Here is a 16940-nt window from a genome sequence, read left to right as displayed (position 1 = left end):
TATGAAAGAAAATCAAAGTGGATTTGTACCAATGGTAGCACTGTTGCACCAGTAATGTCTTCATTGTGAGACATGTTCTTACTGTTTTTAGCATATCGAATACACCATGGGGAGCTTGTCAGGCTCTGCCATGAAGGCAGGATACTCTTAGTAGCTTGCCGGGCTCTCTGAGAGGGACAAAGGAATCGAACCCACGTGGACTGAGTGCAAGGCAAATGCCCTACCTGCTGTGCTATTGCTCCAGTCCTATACCAAAGGTACGAATGTAAATTTCAAATATAATAAAAGATACATGCCTGAAACAAGAACGTCAAATTTCAGAAGTTTGCATAATAAATGTTTTTGTTCTAACAATGATAGGCTTTGTAAACAAATTGAGAGTTAAAAAAGATTCATTAAATTTATGACATGAAAATCAGTAAAATTAACAAATTAACAAACGGGATCACAAATAGATATAAAAAGATGAAAGAATGGGATAGGATGTTAATATATAAGTCCAACTAAGCAAATATGTAGACATCAAAGTGAAAATACATGGAAACCAACAACAAAATTTACAAAGAATAGGAATCAAAGTCCCACTAAAAAAGAAAAACAAACGGATTAAAAAGTATACACAAAGTTGTTTAAATGTCATAGTAATCAATAATAAGATAGCAGACACCAATAATGCTCTACCTTGTTTCATTTGGGGCCACACCCAGAGATGCTCATAGTTTACTCCTGGTTCTGTGTTCAGAGAAAACTCCAGGTGGTACTTGGGCGACCATAGGAGATGATGAGAATTGAAAACAGTGTCAGCTAATGCAAAGCTGGTATCTAGTATCTTGCCTTCCATACAATCTCTCTAGCCCTAACAAGATATTTTGTTTTTTAAAATGAGAACAAAGTCAATAATTGTTAAGATATGGATACAGAAACTTTCTGATAGACAGACCTACAAAGTGAGGTTTATTTGGTGCCAAAGAGATAGTGTTTGCCTTGCATGCAGCCAGCCCAGTTTCAATCCCCAACATCCCATATAGACCTTCAAGCCCTGCCAGGAGTGATCCATGAGCACAGAACCATGAGTAAACCTGCAGGATTGCCAGATGTGGCCTCTCAACAAAATAAAACAAAACTAATTAAGCAAGGAATATGATGCATTAGTTCCATTCTTGTCTTCTTATCCATCTCAGAGAAAATGTCCAAGGTGGTTTGCTTGGGTTAGTAGGACGATGGGAGCAATTTAGAATGTATTCCTTAATGAAATGAAAAATAAAATGATGATATATATATATATCCTCTTTATAAATGTTATGCAGCTGTTTTAAAATATTGGACATATATAGTAATGTGGGTGATTCTTGAAATAAGTGTAATACTAGATGAAATAGGAATATGAGAATGAGATTCATATCTCAAAGCCGTTACATACATTAAAAATTCATATTCATACCATGCTTAATGACTTTCTTCCACAGCACAGTATGGAGGAGGAAAAGTAACTTTAATAAAGAAACCCAATAACCACCAGTTCAAGCTAGTTGATCAACATCAGGACCAACAGCAGTGAGTCATTATTGATAATGGTATTTGAAAAAGATGTGATGAGAATAAAGGGGCTGGCCTTTATGCTAGCAAAAATACAGAACTCTGCTCTGACCATAAGAAAAACATCAAATAAATGTTCTGTAAAGTGCATGTTACCAAATGCCTGGACTGTCAATTATTTTTTGATTATTTGAACCCTCAAATTATCAAGGTCACCAAAAATAATGAAAATCAGAGAAAAACTGTCACAGTTTAGAAGAGTCTAAGGAGATATCTTTAATAAAATTTAATATGAAATCCTGTATGAGATCCAGAACATAATAAATACATCAGGTAAAGACTAAAAAAATCTGAACAAACTATGGACTTTCATACCTCATAATATATGTCATATACTAAGAACAATTTATCAATATTGGTCCATTAGCTGTGGCAAATGTTCTGTGGTAATGCAAGATGTTAACAACAGGAGAAATTGGGTCAAAATATACAAAAATATTTCATATCATGTTGGCAAATTTTTTGCAACTCTATAATTGAAATAAAATAATTTTTTAAAAAGCAGATTCACAAAGTGATATGAGTTTTTAAATAACATATACCCCAAAAATTCATCAACCATAATAAAATGATTACCTGTGCAGATGTAGGAGAAATGAGAATAAGGAATAGGACTTCAAAGAAAAAAGTCTCTTTGCTTTATGTTATCAAAGAATCTACAATCTGAAAGAGTTGTGATTTGGCTAGTAATATGGTTACAATGTAGAGGTTTTTACTTTATACAGACCAAAAGTTTTTTCAAAACTAATGTCTATCTATTCTTAGAACAAACTAAATCTATATTTATTCTATGTATTTTTTTAAATGTGAAATTTATAGAACAGTCAAAAATAAAGTACAAAAGTTTCCATGAAGCAGAAAAAGGCTTTGAAACAACTGACACCATCCCAATGCACTTTCCATATTAAACATGAGAGCTTTAGGGTGATCGAACACTGAAAAGACAGCTAAGAGCCACAGTTAATAGCAAAATATGGAAAAACTAAGCCTCCTGATAATAGAATTGTTAACAAGAAGTCTAAAGCTACATGAAATTTATAAAAGTGAGTAGCATTCTTGTTTTTTTTTGTTGTTTATTATCTGAGAGTCACACTCAAGAGTGCTCAGGATTTATTCCTGGCTCCATGCTGAGGGATCACTCCTGGCAATGCTCCAGGGACTCTATGTGGTGCCAAGAATAGAATGGGGGTTAACCACAATGCAAGGCAAGTGCCTTAACCTCTGCACTGTCTCTCCAGACCACAAAAATGGGCAGGACTATTTTAAACACAAAGTAGAAATATTTCCCAGGCAGGAGCTAAGTTTGCCACTACACAGCCAGAACATGTCCTCCAGAGGCATGGAGGACAAATATGTGGCCTAACCAAAAAATAACTGGGATCTATTGTTCCTAATTTCTTAGCAAAATCTATCTTTCAACTGTGTCTAGGTTTTCCAAGGTGAGCGAAGGACTGTTTCTATATTTGAACCAGCAGGGAGTGGATATAAACATCTTTCCAGTGGCTGGCATAAGTGCCAAAGACTATCCGAGAGTCAAGGATAGTCTTTAAGGATTGGGCAAAGAGAAAAGAGCAGAAAGCCTGAGAAGTTTCAACCAGGTAAATTTACATCTTTATGTGATCTCAAATAAAGTAACAAAATTCAAAGTTAAAAAAAAAAACTATGAAAAATGAAATAGTCTTAGTAAAAGTCCAAAGACACTAAACAAATTCTCAAATCACAGTGCAAAGGGAACACACTGTCCTACCGACCTTCAAATGCCAAAAGAAAAATGTAGACAAAGACAAGAACTCAGACCAAGCAGGTCCTTTGGATGCTCTTTAAGAATCTCCTCTCTGCTTTAAACAAAATTAACAATCCCTGATAAGTTAGTGACTGGAGGTTAGGAATATTTTTATTTTCAAATTAACATTGGACATTGAAATCTAAAAGAAAAATCAACACTATCTGTAACCAATAAATAGAGGCTGAGACTCAAAAAGCAGTTTGGATAAATGAGAACTCTAAAGGAGAACAGTATTTTCTATCAGAATTTTATCAAGGCTAGTCAAGTTCTCAATAAATTCAGTGAATATTCATTAAAAGTTAGGACATAATCACAAAATAAAAATCTATCTAAGTAGAGCATTAAAAGGAGGGTACTGGCATATCTGAAAATACATAAAAGTTATAAATATATAATCTAACAAAATAAAAAACTATACAATAAAAATAAAATACAGATACTTCAGTTGTCATACTTATAGATATATATGCAAGTATATTTCAAACTAAATTATTATATTGGTTACATCTGAAAAGGAAAACTAATAGTTGTGAGACAAATGAGAGACTTTTCATATTAGAAGACAACAAAACATGTCTAAACCTAATGCAGAGGGGTGAAATTAATCATTGAAAGATACAGATTTAAAATAAGAGGGATAAAATAATACCTACAGTGAAAAAAATGTGAACACCTCAAGATATACACAGAATCCTATCTAGTTACTAGACTCGGAACTTGGTGACTAAAGCACATGAAGAAACAGGATTTGAGAATTAAGCTGGTCTCTGAGGAGAAGAACTAATTTTCTTTTAAGGAAGAGCAGAGAGAATTTCTCTCAAGTATTCACCTTTCAGAGACAAGGAAAACCATGAGTGTGTCCTTAACTGTTCTCCAAGGCTGGAGAGCCTGAGAGAAGACTGATCCAGAGCAGCATAGTATGGAGAGAAGAGGCATCCCCACCCAAGGATCTCAGTGGTTGGTTCTGGAAAATGGGACTGCCAGCCAGAAAAGACAAGCACAAAGAGGAGTCCTGCAAGTCAAAAATATTATTCAATACACATCTCCAAATTCCAATAGGAAAACCTATGTGCTTGACTAATTGAATAAAGTTAATGGGAATAAAATCCTAATTTGCTAGTACCTCATTTTATTCCTTTGTTTTTTAAGATTTAAAAAAAAACACATTTATTTCCATGTTTTATACCACACAGTAATGTTATTTTCACAGTAACACACAGACACTGGATGGGAGTTGTTTCATTCATTCCTCTGTGAGGAGCACATCTTTCCTCTCTCTTTAGGTTAGCATACCCTAACTTCATGTGCCCTACTGTGTCACATATAAACAGTTATAGAGACAAGGCTATTTATTCACAAAATATGTTTGGTCCCCTTCTGGTCATTTAGCAAGGGCCGCATTTCCTAGACTCCTTAAGAAGAAATCATATGACTAAATTTTGATTGAGGTAATGTAGATAGGTCTGATGTTATTATGTGATATCTGCACATTTCATCCATAATGCCCTCCAAGTACCAGTTGGATTAAAACATCAGTGAATAGTCATGGTGTCAGCCTATATATTAAGTAATTCCAATCCCCCTCAGTAACCCACTATGAGCAATAATGAAAGCAGAAACTAAAATTTTATTTCTAAGATACTAAGTTTTGTGGACACAGGGATAACTCAGTGGCAGGTCAGGCCTGAGGCTAAGAGTTGAATTTCTGTAACTGACCACATGCTGAGAACAAAGCCAAAGGCACTTCCTGTGTCCTTACAAAAGTATGCTAACTCAATCAGGTACCACAACTCTGTATACAAACACACCAACCAAGTATGTGTGACCCCCACTCATTATTACAACTGCAACAAAGGGAAGTGAAAGAGGAAATAATAAAACATAAGATAAAATGTTAAGATTATTTGCTATAAAGTTATTCTATCTTATCTTACATGGAAATTGGAGTTGTCTTATGCCATGAAACCTAAGTATTTCACAGTGATTTAACAGATGAAAAGTAAATTGGGAAGACATAAATAGAGTGGATTCAGGTTATATTGTGACAATATCCTGGCAAATTATTGTAAATTTTATAATCTGTGAGGGGCTGGAGCGATAGCACAGTGGTTGGGCTTTCTCCTTTCAAGCGGCTAAACCCGAGTTCGATTCCTCCACCCCTCTCGGAGAGCTGGGCAAGCTACCGAGAAGATCAAGCCCGTGCAGCAGAGCCTGGCAAGCTACCCATGCATATTGGATATGCCAAAAACAGTAACAAAAAGTCTCTCAATGAAAGACGTTACTGGTGCCCGCTCGAACAAATCGATGAGCAACGGGATGACAGTGAGTGATATAATCTGTGCAAGGCAGACCACTTGTATACTGCATTATAGTTCTGAGTACATGGCTTTGTTCTAGGATATGTTTCTGGTTCAAAAACAAGAAAATGGAAAAATAGTTTGTTGTGTACATGTTGTTGGTTACTAATTACCTGCTTCTCACATTTTATCTGTTTTTTTAAATTAAAGAATCAAATCAAAGCACTATAAGAAATATAATTTGGGATCTGAGGAGGTAGAGGAGAAGTAGAGCACTTGCTTTGTATGAGGCTCTGGTTGTTCATGGAAGGAAGGAAGGAAGGAAGGAAGGAAGGAAGGAAGGAAGGAAGGAAGGAAGGAAGGAAGGAAGGAAGGAAGGAAGGAAGGAAGGAAGGAAGGAAGGGAGGGAGGGAGGGAGGGAGGGAGGGAGGGAGGGAGGGAGGGAGGGAGGAAGGGAGGGAGGGAGGGAGAGAAACTGTATACAGTCAGTCTTTTGTAGTCAGTGGTTTATTTCATTGTTCTTTTTATTAACCTTTTTTTTTTAATTTAGAGAAATTATGTTGAGCACAATGTGTAGGGTGTTTGCCTTGCCTATGGCCAAGCCTGGTTTGATTCCTCTGTCCCTCTCGGAGAGCCCAGCAAGCTACCGAGAGTATCCCGCCTGCACGGCAGAGCCTGGCAAACTATCCATGATATATTCAATATGCCAAAAACAGTAACAAGTCTCACAATGGAGATGTTACCGGTGCCCATTCAAGCAAATCAATAAACAATGGGATTACAGTGCAATGATAACAAATAGAAGATAAACAGGTAGTATGGACCTGCTTTTATAAAGCAGTAGAAAATAGAAGAATAATTACAAGCTTTATAGAAGTTTAAGAGTCTTCAGTGAAATGGCCCAGAAATATATTTCATATTATCAGGTATTCAAGGATAGGCTGAAGTTCTCTGACATTATAAAGGTCAACAAAATTGCTTTAGTCTGGGAAAATGTATCAGAAATTATATTAACAGCATCTGGGAGAAATTAAGCATGTTATGACTTCAAAAGATTTGAAGAGACTGAAGCAGTAATACTCAATGTATAGTATAAAGTAATTTTTACATGGGAATCATGCTATGATAATCAATTATTTTTATCACCCTGTTAAGTCTTACATCTCCAGGAATACATCAAAGATTCAGTATAGAATTGGTTCCATGGAGCCTGCCAGTACTCAAATCCAGCTTGTGTGATGCATGACAAGATATCAGAATGCAACAGTGATTTACCAAAGGAGTTGCTAAGTCAAATGTTTACTTAGTAAGTGATGGGGGGGGGGGGGGTAGGGGAGAAAAAGAAAATTTGAGAATATGCTATAAGAAACTAAGGGAAATAAGAGGGAAAAAAAGACATTGGTTCTCCAGATAGTCACAAAATTTCTCTCTGCACGTATATAGAGAGTTTAATTTCTACCTATTGTCTATCCACAACACACCTATGACCCATTTTCTATTATCTTTCCAAAACCAGAAAGGTGCCCTTTGACTATTTTCTTCCCAGTGGAAACAGAAGCTTGGGAAGCCAGAGTTCTTTAGAAGCCAACCCAAACATGTTGAACAGCAGAAGAAAGGAAAAGGCTCATGGTATGGCCATTTTTTTCTTGTTTTGTTAAATATTCTGCTCTCTTGGGCCAGGGCAAGTTTTTCTTCTCTAGAGCCCAGTGTTTGAAAAGGTTCTTTAATCTATCCACTTTCTCTTTCACATTGACCACTAGGAAGCCCCCTTAAACCAGTGCAGAAGACCTCACCCCTTTCAGGGACAGGGGCTGTGCCCTTTTGGCATCATAAAGCAGCTCCAGAAGACAACCCTTCACCCAGATACCCTTAAAAGATTTTAGGGTATGAAATCTCTGGGGGAAAGGCGGGGTGGGTGGGTACTGGCAGATAGGGTTGCACCAGTAATAAATTCAGGGAAATAGTAAAATTTAAGGGAGTAGCACATAGGCTTGAAGACTACATTCTTTTGAGATGCAAATAAATCGAGAGCTCTTTGGAAATGGAGAAACCCTGAGGCAGTGGACCTCTTCAGAAAAGAAGCTACAGAGGAATCTCAAACTTGGATAAGAATATAAAAGGACTAAAAGAAGTGTAATGCTTCCCTGTGACAAAGCCCAGATTAAATTTTCTGTAACAGAGAACTCCTGACCAAGACAAGTTAGAGAAATTATATATAACCTTCTCTGCAAAGCCATTCTCTGCATCTTTTTTTTTCCCTCTAGGGGACACTGTTCTTTCTCTCTCTCTCTCTCTCTCTCTCTCTCTCTCTCTCTCTCTCTCTCTCTCTCTCTCTCTCTCTCTCTCTCAATCTCTCCTCTTAATCTCTCTCTCTCAATCTCTCCTCTTAATCTCTCTCTCTCAATCTCTCTCTCTTAATCTCTCTCTCTCTCTCTCTTTCCAAATTTCTTGTTGTTTTTTTTTTTCCTTTTTGTGTCACACCCAGCAATGCACAGGGGTTTCTCCTGGCTTTGCATTCAAGAATTACTCCTGGCAGTGCTGGGGCACCATATGAGAAGCTGGGAATGGAACCCAGGAGGGCAGCATGCAAGGCAAACGCCCTACCTGCTGTACTATTGCTCCAGCCCCCTCTCCAAATTTCTTTTAATAAAACAATTTTGCTTTGCACCTGGGGTCACACAGGTGTGAGCAACACTGACTCTGACACTCCTAAGTGGGCTAATGGGGTTCATTGACAATAAGAGCACATGACATTGAGATTCAGAAAAGTGTGAAGAGTTTCTCCTCAGTTCAGATAATCCTCTTTCCTATAACTCTGAAACCATCACCTCGCTGCTAGCCCAAGAGCAGATTTCTCCTTCTCTAGTGGGTTCTTCAGATCAGAATGAAAAATTTGCATATAAAACTCAGATGCTTAAGAAATGCAAGCTTGGGGCTGGAGCAATAGCACAGCAGGTAGGGCGTTTGCCTTGCACACTCTCGACCCGGCATCCCATATGGTCCCCAGAGCACCGCCAGGAGTAATTCCTGAGTGCATGAGCCAGAAGTAACCCCTGTGCATTGCCGGGTGTGACTCAAAAGGCAAAAAAAAAAAAAAGAACTGCAAGCTTATTCTAGAGTTCCAATAGATGGGTCCAGGGCACTGTTTACCCCCACTGGCCAGCATCCTGTCTCCTGGGTCTGCATGTAAGGATTTGGTCCTGCTCCTACACCCTTCTCTATCCACTAGACTTTTCCCTCATCTGAAATCTTGTCCCTAGGCCTCTTTAGGAAGGTCCCACCGCAATTCTGTCTTCCAGTTGTCCTTAGTCTCCAGGCACAGCTACATGAGTGTGAGAGAGACTCAGGTGCTCAGTGCCTGTCACTATCCGGGTGTGGGAGCCCTGCCTGATTCCACAGTCTGTCTGGGTACAGGTGGCGGTGCCAAGAGCACCGGGCGCCTGGTGAGGGCCTCCTTCTATCTGCGCTTATTTCCGCTTATTTCCCACCCTCATCTCCCATCGTCTGTTCTTGATTGGGCACCTTTGCCGGCAGGTAAAATCAAAGCAATCCAACTAGATTTACCTTAGATTAACAAATCTATCTGGCGCCTAATCCTTCCACTTCCACTGTATCACTACGTTGTCACATATTTGTCATTTCTTGTGTACAGAGTGAGTCTGAATACAAACCAATGCTTCTTCAGGTGTCCTCCTCTATATCTGCATTAAACTGACCCCAGCGCTCCGCCACAGCTTTATTCATCAGTCAATAAGTGCCAATGAGCAATGACCATGGGCATGGCTCAATAGTGAGTACTGTGGACATTAAAAGAAGATGCATAGCTCCTAGTGGCCCTTAAGATACTGACCACCTTTGTTTAGGGTTCCAGAACTCTTGACTCTTACTTTCATTGGGAGCAGTATCTTAGTGTGTATGCTGATTCCAGGATAATAAGAGACTCGGGATTCCCAAGCAGAGCATGAAGCAGAGGCTGGCACATTTGTGGCTGGTTTTATTGGGCTTGCCTAATGAGAGCTTTCTCTTCCTAAATGTGCTCATTCATCTTTTTCCTTTAACATTTTCTTAAAGTTTGTTATTTCTTTTATTTATTTTCATTCCACATGGTCTGCACTGCATCTTTTCTTCCTACATGCCAGAAAAAAAAAATCACCCTTTACAAGCAACTCTTTTTCCCTTGCAAAAAAAAAAAAATCTTTTTGCACCTCTTGAAACTATAGCAAAATAATCAAGTGGTCTCACTGAGAAACTATTTCTAACCTCTGTAATATCCAGGCTTTTAATTTGAAAGCTTTATCTTCCCCTCGGTGTCTATGTCTATTTGTTCTATTGATTCAGACTATTCATCTAGTGAACACAGACAGCATCTAATTTTATTTTCACTAAAACATTAACATGTTATTAATGCTTAGCAAGTAAGAAAAATAATAATGTCCTCTATTTCTCTTTTTTCTTCCATCTCAGGCTTTCATATGCAAAAAAGAGATTTTTAAGCTAGAGCATGGATAGGTTTGGCTATTTGGGCATAGGATACATTCCCAAACACAAATTCCCAGTCATCAACGCCTGCCTCGCCAGTGCTCCTTACAGATCCCCAGAATTCTCACTCCAGCACCACTAAACTAAACCCATTCATTAAGGCTTAGGTAATTCACAACATTTTCCAACAAATCTTTTTTTGCCTATAATAGCTGTTGATGATTCATTCTTTTGAATTTAGAACATGCAAAGATCTAAAAAGTTAATAGCACAACATAGCATGCATCAGAAAGCCAAATAGGCAAAATTGTTTATATAAAATTAGATCAGCAGCTCCTTAGGAGCAAGCTGCAGAATTCTACAGATAATGTTCTCCACATAACACACACACACACACACACACACACACACACACACACTTATTGAAACCATATGAAAATACTAATGGACACTTCCTTCTTAGGGACTGAAACTATTTCCTAAGTATCTTTAGGCTCCTCGGCAATAATAAACATGAAAAGTGCTGGATACACAGAAAGTGTACAGAAGATCCTCACTGATATGTCCCATGGGGAAACTGAAGATATTATCTGTTTGAACTGTAGAATAAAACCATTCTGAGACAATAAGTCAAAGACAGAGTATTGAATACAAGTGACAATGTTTGCAATTAATGGGTGGGATTGAGGACATATAGCATCTCAATTTATGCAGTTTCAGCACAGAAACATGTGTGAAGGGAGGGGAATTTGGTAAATTAGACTGAAATAGACTTTGATATCATCTGATGCTAGGCATTCTCTTACAAAGAAAGAACGGTGGAACTTTCCTGAGTAAACTGAGCAGCCAGGTGTCCTCATTCCTTATGGTGCCTTCTCGGGGCCTTCGGCACTAATGCAGTATACACACTCCTTCTCTCTGAGAAAGAACACCATATCCATGCACAGAGGCAGGCATAAGAGGCCCTTTAGAGCTCCCAACCATGTTCAAAGGGAATGGATCTAATGTTATATTCATCACAGGTGACAATACAAATTTCAGATCTATTTAATTGCTTTATTTCTCTAGCAACAAATATGAATTTATCCTTTAATAATGGCACAGCAATGGTATAATGTGGTGACAGATAAACATTGTTCAAATAACTCAGCACTCAATAGAGCAACTAGGGTTCTTTTTCTGAAATTTTTGTTGGCTATTTTCAATCCTGCAACTTGACTTTTCTAGTTTAAGTAACAGCAAACAGTGCTAGACAGAGTGACCAGGAGATTTTCATAAATACTGAACATCACCAAACATCACTAATGTGCAAGCATCTTTCTGGGAATCATAAATCCTTAAAAATTTCTGGGTTTGGTCACAAGAATAGAGTGAATGCAAAAAAGTCTAATATAAAAGACCCTAAAGAATTAGTGAAGGCTACTACTTCAAGACACATCTCCCGATTTTCTTAACTGTGAAATAGTAATAATGCCATGTTTTATAAGCAATACACATAAAAATTATCAAGTTATCAATTTTAAAATATGATTCTTATATTACACTTAGTTTCTTTGAAGTTCTCACTTATAACACAGTTACCTACTGACAGAAATGTTAACTTTATTGATGCTGGTTTTTAAGTTTTCTCTGAAGAACATCTTTATTTGTGTTCATCAAATAAAACTAGTACAACGTTAGTAGTGAAAAACAATGTAACTTTGCATGTTTATCACACTTTACAACTTTCAAAGTATTTTCATTGACATTATTTTAACAGGTCTAATGTTTGTGTTGTCACAGAATATGCAACGTGAGTTATTGTGCTGCTTAAGTGCACATATGCATGTTGTTACTATCATCATCATTATCATCATCATCTTGCATCGTCATCATCATAATTGTGCAGAGAAGTCTGAGCCTAAAGGAATTTGGTGATTGACAGTGACAACTGGCATTTGTCAGATTCATCAGACAAAAAGAAAATTGCTGGCTAAACTCTGCAATCTAAAATTAGTTAGAAGTTATTCTGAAATGTTTTTTGGCTATTTTCAATCCTGTAACTTGACTTTTCTAGTTTAAGTAACAGCAAGCAGTGCTAGACAGAGTGACCAGGACATTTTCATAAATACTGAACATCACCAAACATCCATAATGTGCAAGCATCCTTCTTGCACATTATTGTGTTTCTGCTGGTCTATCTTCTCTGGAACAGAGGACATGGCCTATCAGTACTCAGCCTCCAGGCGCTCAGCTGCCTGTGACCTCAGCGTGTCACCAGGTCCCTCCTCAGATACAGGCCAACCTCTTCCCAACAGAAGTAAGCAGCAGTGGATTCTTCCACCCTTAAGATCAAAAGCATTGAGTTGGGACCTTCAAACTTTGTTAAAACCTAATAAGTCGTTCTGTGGATAAACACGTTGAGGCCACAGCCACCAGGGAAAAGACTTAGTTCCTGGTGCCAAGTCACTGGCGCTGCCAGTCTTCTCTCCTGCAGTGATTAGCCTAGGGCCTCTGAGCTTATTGGCAGAGTCAAAGAAGAAAAGAGAATCTGGCACAAATGCATCATGACCTGATCCCTAAAGGGAACTTGAGAGAAGTGCTAGGACAAATTTCTCAGGCAGGGAAAGCCCACCAAGTCTATAGGGGCTGGAATACAAAGAAAATAGAACCAGGGAAGCAGCAAGGGCCCGAGAATGATATCCTGGCACTACCTTCCAACCCACACATCACAGTTGCCTAGGTCTGATCTCTAACTTTAAAGACTCAACCCCATGCCCAGGAGGGGTAGCTTCAAGCCCACAGTCATGCGCAGGCTAGACTGTTTTCCGGCTGGAAACACGGTTTGGGAGAAGCCCTTACCTCGTAGTGGGCCACGCGCTGAGACTCGGATATCAGCTGTGCACTGCACACCTTGCAGTAACTGTCTGTGAATAAATCCTGATCGATGTCGGAGGACTTCATCAGGCTGAAGGAGAATCAACAAAACACAAAGGAAAAAATGAGTTCACTCCCTTGATGTTTATGCAGAAAACAAGTGTTAAAAAAAACAAGGAGCACAGAAACATCTAATAAAGCTAAGAACTCACCAAATTATGTGACACCAAATATAAATTCAAATCAAACTCTTGCTGAAAAATATATTTAATTTTCAGAAAGAGCTTCATTTACCATTAGTGGTAGAAAATCATCTACCATTAAAAACAAAAGAAATTTACAAATTACTATGTACAGAATTATTAATAAACTTGTTTTAAAATATTTAAGATACTGAGGAAAACATTACAGGAAAAATGAATAAAATATAGGTAGACAATAATCATTTATTTAAATTTCTATATTTTTTAATTTTCTACAAGGAGCATGTATTCTTTAGTACATGAGCACAAGCTTTAAAATCAGTATAAAACCCAGTTTAAAGTGCAGTTGTTGGGGCCAGAGAGATAGTATAGCAGACAGGGCACTTGCATTGTATAAAGTACCTCGGTTCAATCCCTGGTACCATGCATGGTTCCCAGGGAAAGCCAGGAGTGGTCCAGGAGTACAGAGCCAGGAGTAAGCCCTGAGAGCCACCAGACATGGGGTAAAAACCAACCTCAAATCTCAAAAAGGAAATAAAGTACTTAACGGTTTTAAAAAAAAAATCAAGCTCGACTATGATGTCCCACACAAGCATATATGTTGTACATAGAAAAACTCTTACCATTCCTGCTGATTCATCTATATTTAGGGTTGGTAGAAATCATAAAGGTCAGCTCTATTATTCTATACCACAAATGAGTCACAAAGGAAAATAAACATGTTGTCAAGTTCCAAACCCTGAAGCAAAATATAGTCAAGGGTCGAATATAGTCAGTCTTGTGGATGTTATCTGCCACCAATGTCTTCTTAGCTGCTGGAATACACTGTTACCACGCTGTGAAACACCCACTCGTCTGACTGTTTTCCCATAAGTCACGAACTCGACCTTCTTTATCTCCTACGTGTTAGGCAAAAAGCACAGACAAGGCCAGACAGTGTGCTGCACAAGGGGCAAGAGGATTCCTAGGCCACCGGGAGAGGCAAGTACCTTATGTTTCCTCCCCCATGTTACTTTTCTTCGTACCTTCATTTAACATATAGAGATCATTTCTGGAGAAATGTCACTGATTACCAGCATGACAGATTACTGACCTGCCTTGACCAATTTCCATGGCCACTCTCCAGATCTTTCCTATATTTAATGCAACCAGCAAGTTGTGTGATGCTGAATTTCCAAGCCCTTTGTTTGCTCTCTATGGATATTGAAATATTCGTTGCTATTCCATCTTAGAGAATTGTGGCTAATATCGAAAGGACAAGCACAGAACAGACAAAATGAATTGTGAAGTTTTCGTCAGATGAAAAGGATCATTATTACATTTTTCAAGACAGCCTGATGTTGGTAAGATGTTAGCCAATTTTTAAACAGTACAACGAAATAAAGAACTATGGTCCATTTTTGCTGACTTAAAACCATCTAAATCACTTGGCCACAAAGAAAAATGTCTGCCTTGGGGAGGGGGAGGGATGTCTGGCTCCAAAACTATAAACTAACTTTTTATTCTTGACCTTAGCTGAAATGGCCTATAAGAACATTTAACTCTGATTCAAAAAGATTCATAGTTTCGCTTTCCTATGAGACAGCTTTACCTTTGGTTTTCATATAGGCCCTGAGTACCAAGAATAATGCCAAACAGTAAGACCCTGATATTTCTGAAAGGATCATTGCTGGCAGGCTGCCCAAACAGCCTGGGGATCATTACCTGCAGTGCCTAAAAGCTCAGTACCTCTAATGGCAATCTGCTCCCAGCACCTGTATATTTTTCAGGTTGACTCAAGATCCATTCCACTTCAGCTTGCATTGATTCTGCCTTTGCTACAATGCACGTCAATTCTACTCTCCCTTTTCATAAGAATTCTCCCTTCGCTGTTGGATGATAGCTCACTTTCAGGAATGCCAGCTCTACCCTGCCTTATCATTTTTGTCCTATTTCTAGATGAGTGCTCTTCAAAGTCAGTGCCAAGGACATAAGGAAACTCTCCAGAGATGGTCTACAGAGGCAGAGTATCACAAATCCAAATGATCACTCAAAATATCTACTCCCATTTGTAAGAATCTCCACCCATAGCCTTAATACAAATCAAGATGAGGTACTCTGATGACAGGAAAATGTAGTACAACATTCTGAAATGTCAGACAGGAAAAGAAAACTTACTAAGGTGTATTTTTGAAGCTATGTTTCTATATGTAGTTACGTTTAAATATGATTGTGTTCCCTGCCATTTCTAATAAAGAAGTTCACAAAAATAGATTCAAGGGTGACCTGGTTAATAGGAATCTCCAAACTCACTGCTCACTCCTTCCTCATTATACAACCAACTGCAGAAATCAAACACTGTGACGGGATAGTCAAGGTACATGTCGACAAGTGGGGCCCACAGGAGTCGGAGTCAGGAAAGCATCTGTGCAGTAAAATAGCTTTAAATGCCTAATAGAAGACGTGTGTGTACATATATGCACATATGTACATAAATATGTACATGTATACATATATATTTAAGTTAGAAGATAATATTATGGCTTTTTCCATTGTTTTATATAAGAATATTGATTGAAAGAAGCTATGCAGCAAAATGATAAGTAAAGATTCCCCCACCCCAAAATCTCTGAGGCTTGAATAAGTTAAACTCTGCTGGGAGGCAATTAGTAGACAACTGTCAGCCTGGTTTGTTAGAGAGGTCTTTTCTCCAAAAAAAGAGAACTGACTTTGTGCAGGTCATTTTGGACAACCAACGGGTCTGCATTTTATTTAAAGGTGGAACTTACAAGGACAAAGCTGCCCTTAGTGCCCCTCCTCGATTGTTTACAATCAGATTTCAGGGGCTTTCAGAAGTATCAAGAATGAGGAGAAACCACATTACCTTTCTGAAACCTTGATCAGGTCTTCTGTTAGCAACTAGAGAAGAATGAGATTAGGGCGGGTGACCAGCATCTGATCAGTCCCATGGTCCCATCAGAGGCCGCGTTCCATGAGCATGTTTATTGCACTATATACAGAAGCCTCGGGACATTCTGAAAAGGGAGATAAGAGCAGGAGAAGGATGTGTTTTGATTCCCTGAGTCTAAAATTGGTTCAAATGAAAACTTCCTTAGTGAAGTAGAGGGGAGATCTACTCCCATCTCTCTTCTGCACTCACAGAAGACAGGACCACCTGTCTTTCAGTGAAGGGATGGCTGACTGGAATTGGAGATAAATGTTAGAACAGGACCCTGATCAGTTTCTCTCTCATATACTGTCCTGTCTCTATACAAATAGATTTATTCACACAGACAGCAATGGCAGTACAAGACTCAGAGACACAGATAGCTATAATAAAGAAATGCAGAGAGGAGAACTCTTGAATTTTTTGTTTTCTTTTGTTTTGTTTTGGTGGTGAGGAGTTGGTAATACCCTCAGTAAGCTCAGAGCTTACTCATGGCTCTGGACTCAGGGATCACTCCTGGCAGAAGAGATCTTTAACTAACACAGTAATTGTTAGTAGACAACTACTCTATATGAGACCCAGTATAACAGAAAGCACAACTCCTGTTTTCCAAATCTGTAGGAGACTCTAAATGAGAAGAGATGCATGAACTCACATACCTAATTTGGCTGGAAAAGCACACTTCAGGATTTGAGAGGACAAGAGAGATTGTAAGGAAGACAGAAAGGTTTGATAAAAGTTGAAAACTTCAGACTGGATAGGATTAGAGTGGAGGTAAATAAGATTACAACTCAGAA

At 38.5% G+C, this 16940-nt stretch overlaps 1 protein-coding gene across 2 annotated transcripts in view; it reads right to left on the bottom strand.

Moving 5' to 3' along the window:
• ZMAT4 (zinc finger matrin-type 4) overlaps positions 1–16940 on the bottom strand; it is a 529730-nt gene that overhangs the window by 439591 nt on the left and 73199 nt on the right. For both annotated transcript variants that reach the window (XM_055141948.1, XM_055141954.1), the window contains exon 2: positions 13000–13105. In XM_055141948.1, the coding sequence (XP_054997923.1) occupies positions 13000–13101 (102 nt within the window). In that variant the 5' untranslated portion in view covers positions 13102–13105. The remainder of the gene's footprint in view (positions 1–12999; positions 13106–16940) is intronic.

The sequence above is a fragment of the Sorex araneus genome, chromosome 1, assembly GCF_027595985.1.
Source record: "Sorex araneus isolate mSorAra2 chromosome 1, mSorAra2.pri, whole genome shotgun sequence".
In the NCBI taxonomy this organism is placed as follows: Eukaryota; Metazoa; Chordata; class Mammalia; order Eulipotyphla; family Soricidae; genus Sorex; species Sorex araneus.
Note: the sequence above shows the minus strand (reverse complement) of the source record. Positions and strands in the feature narration are given on the sequence as shown.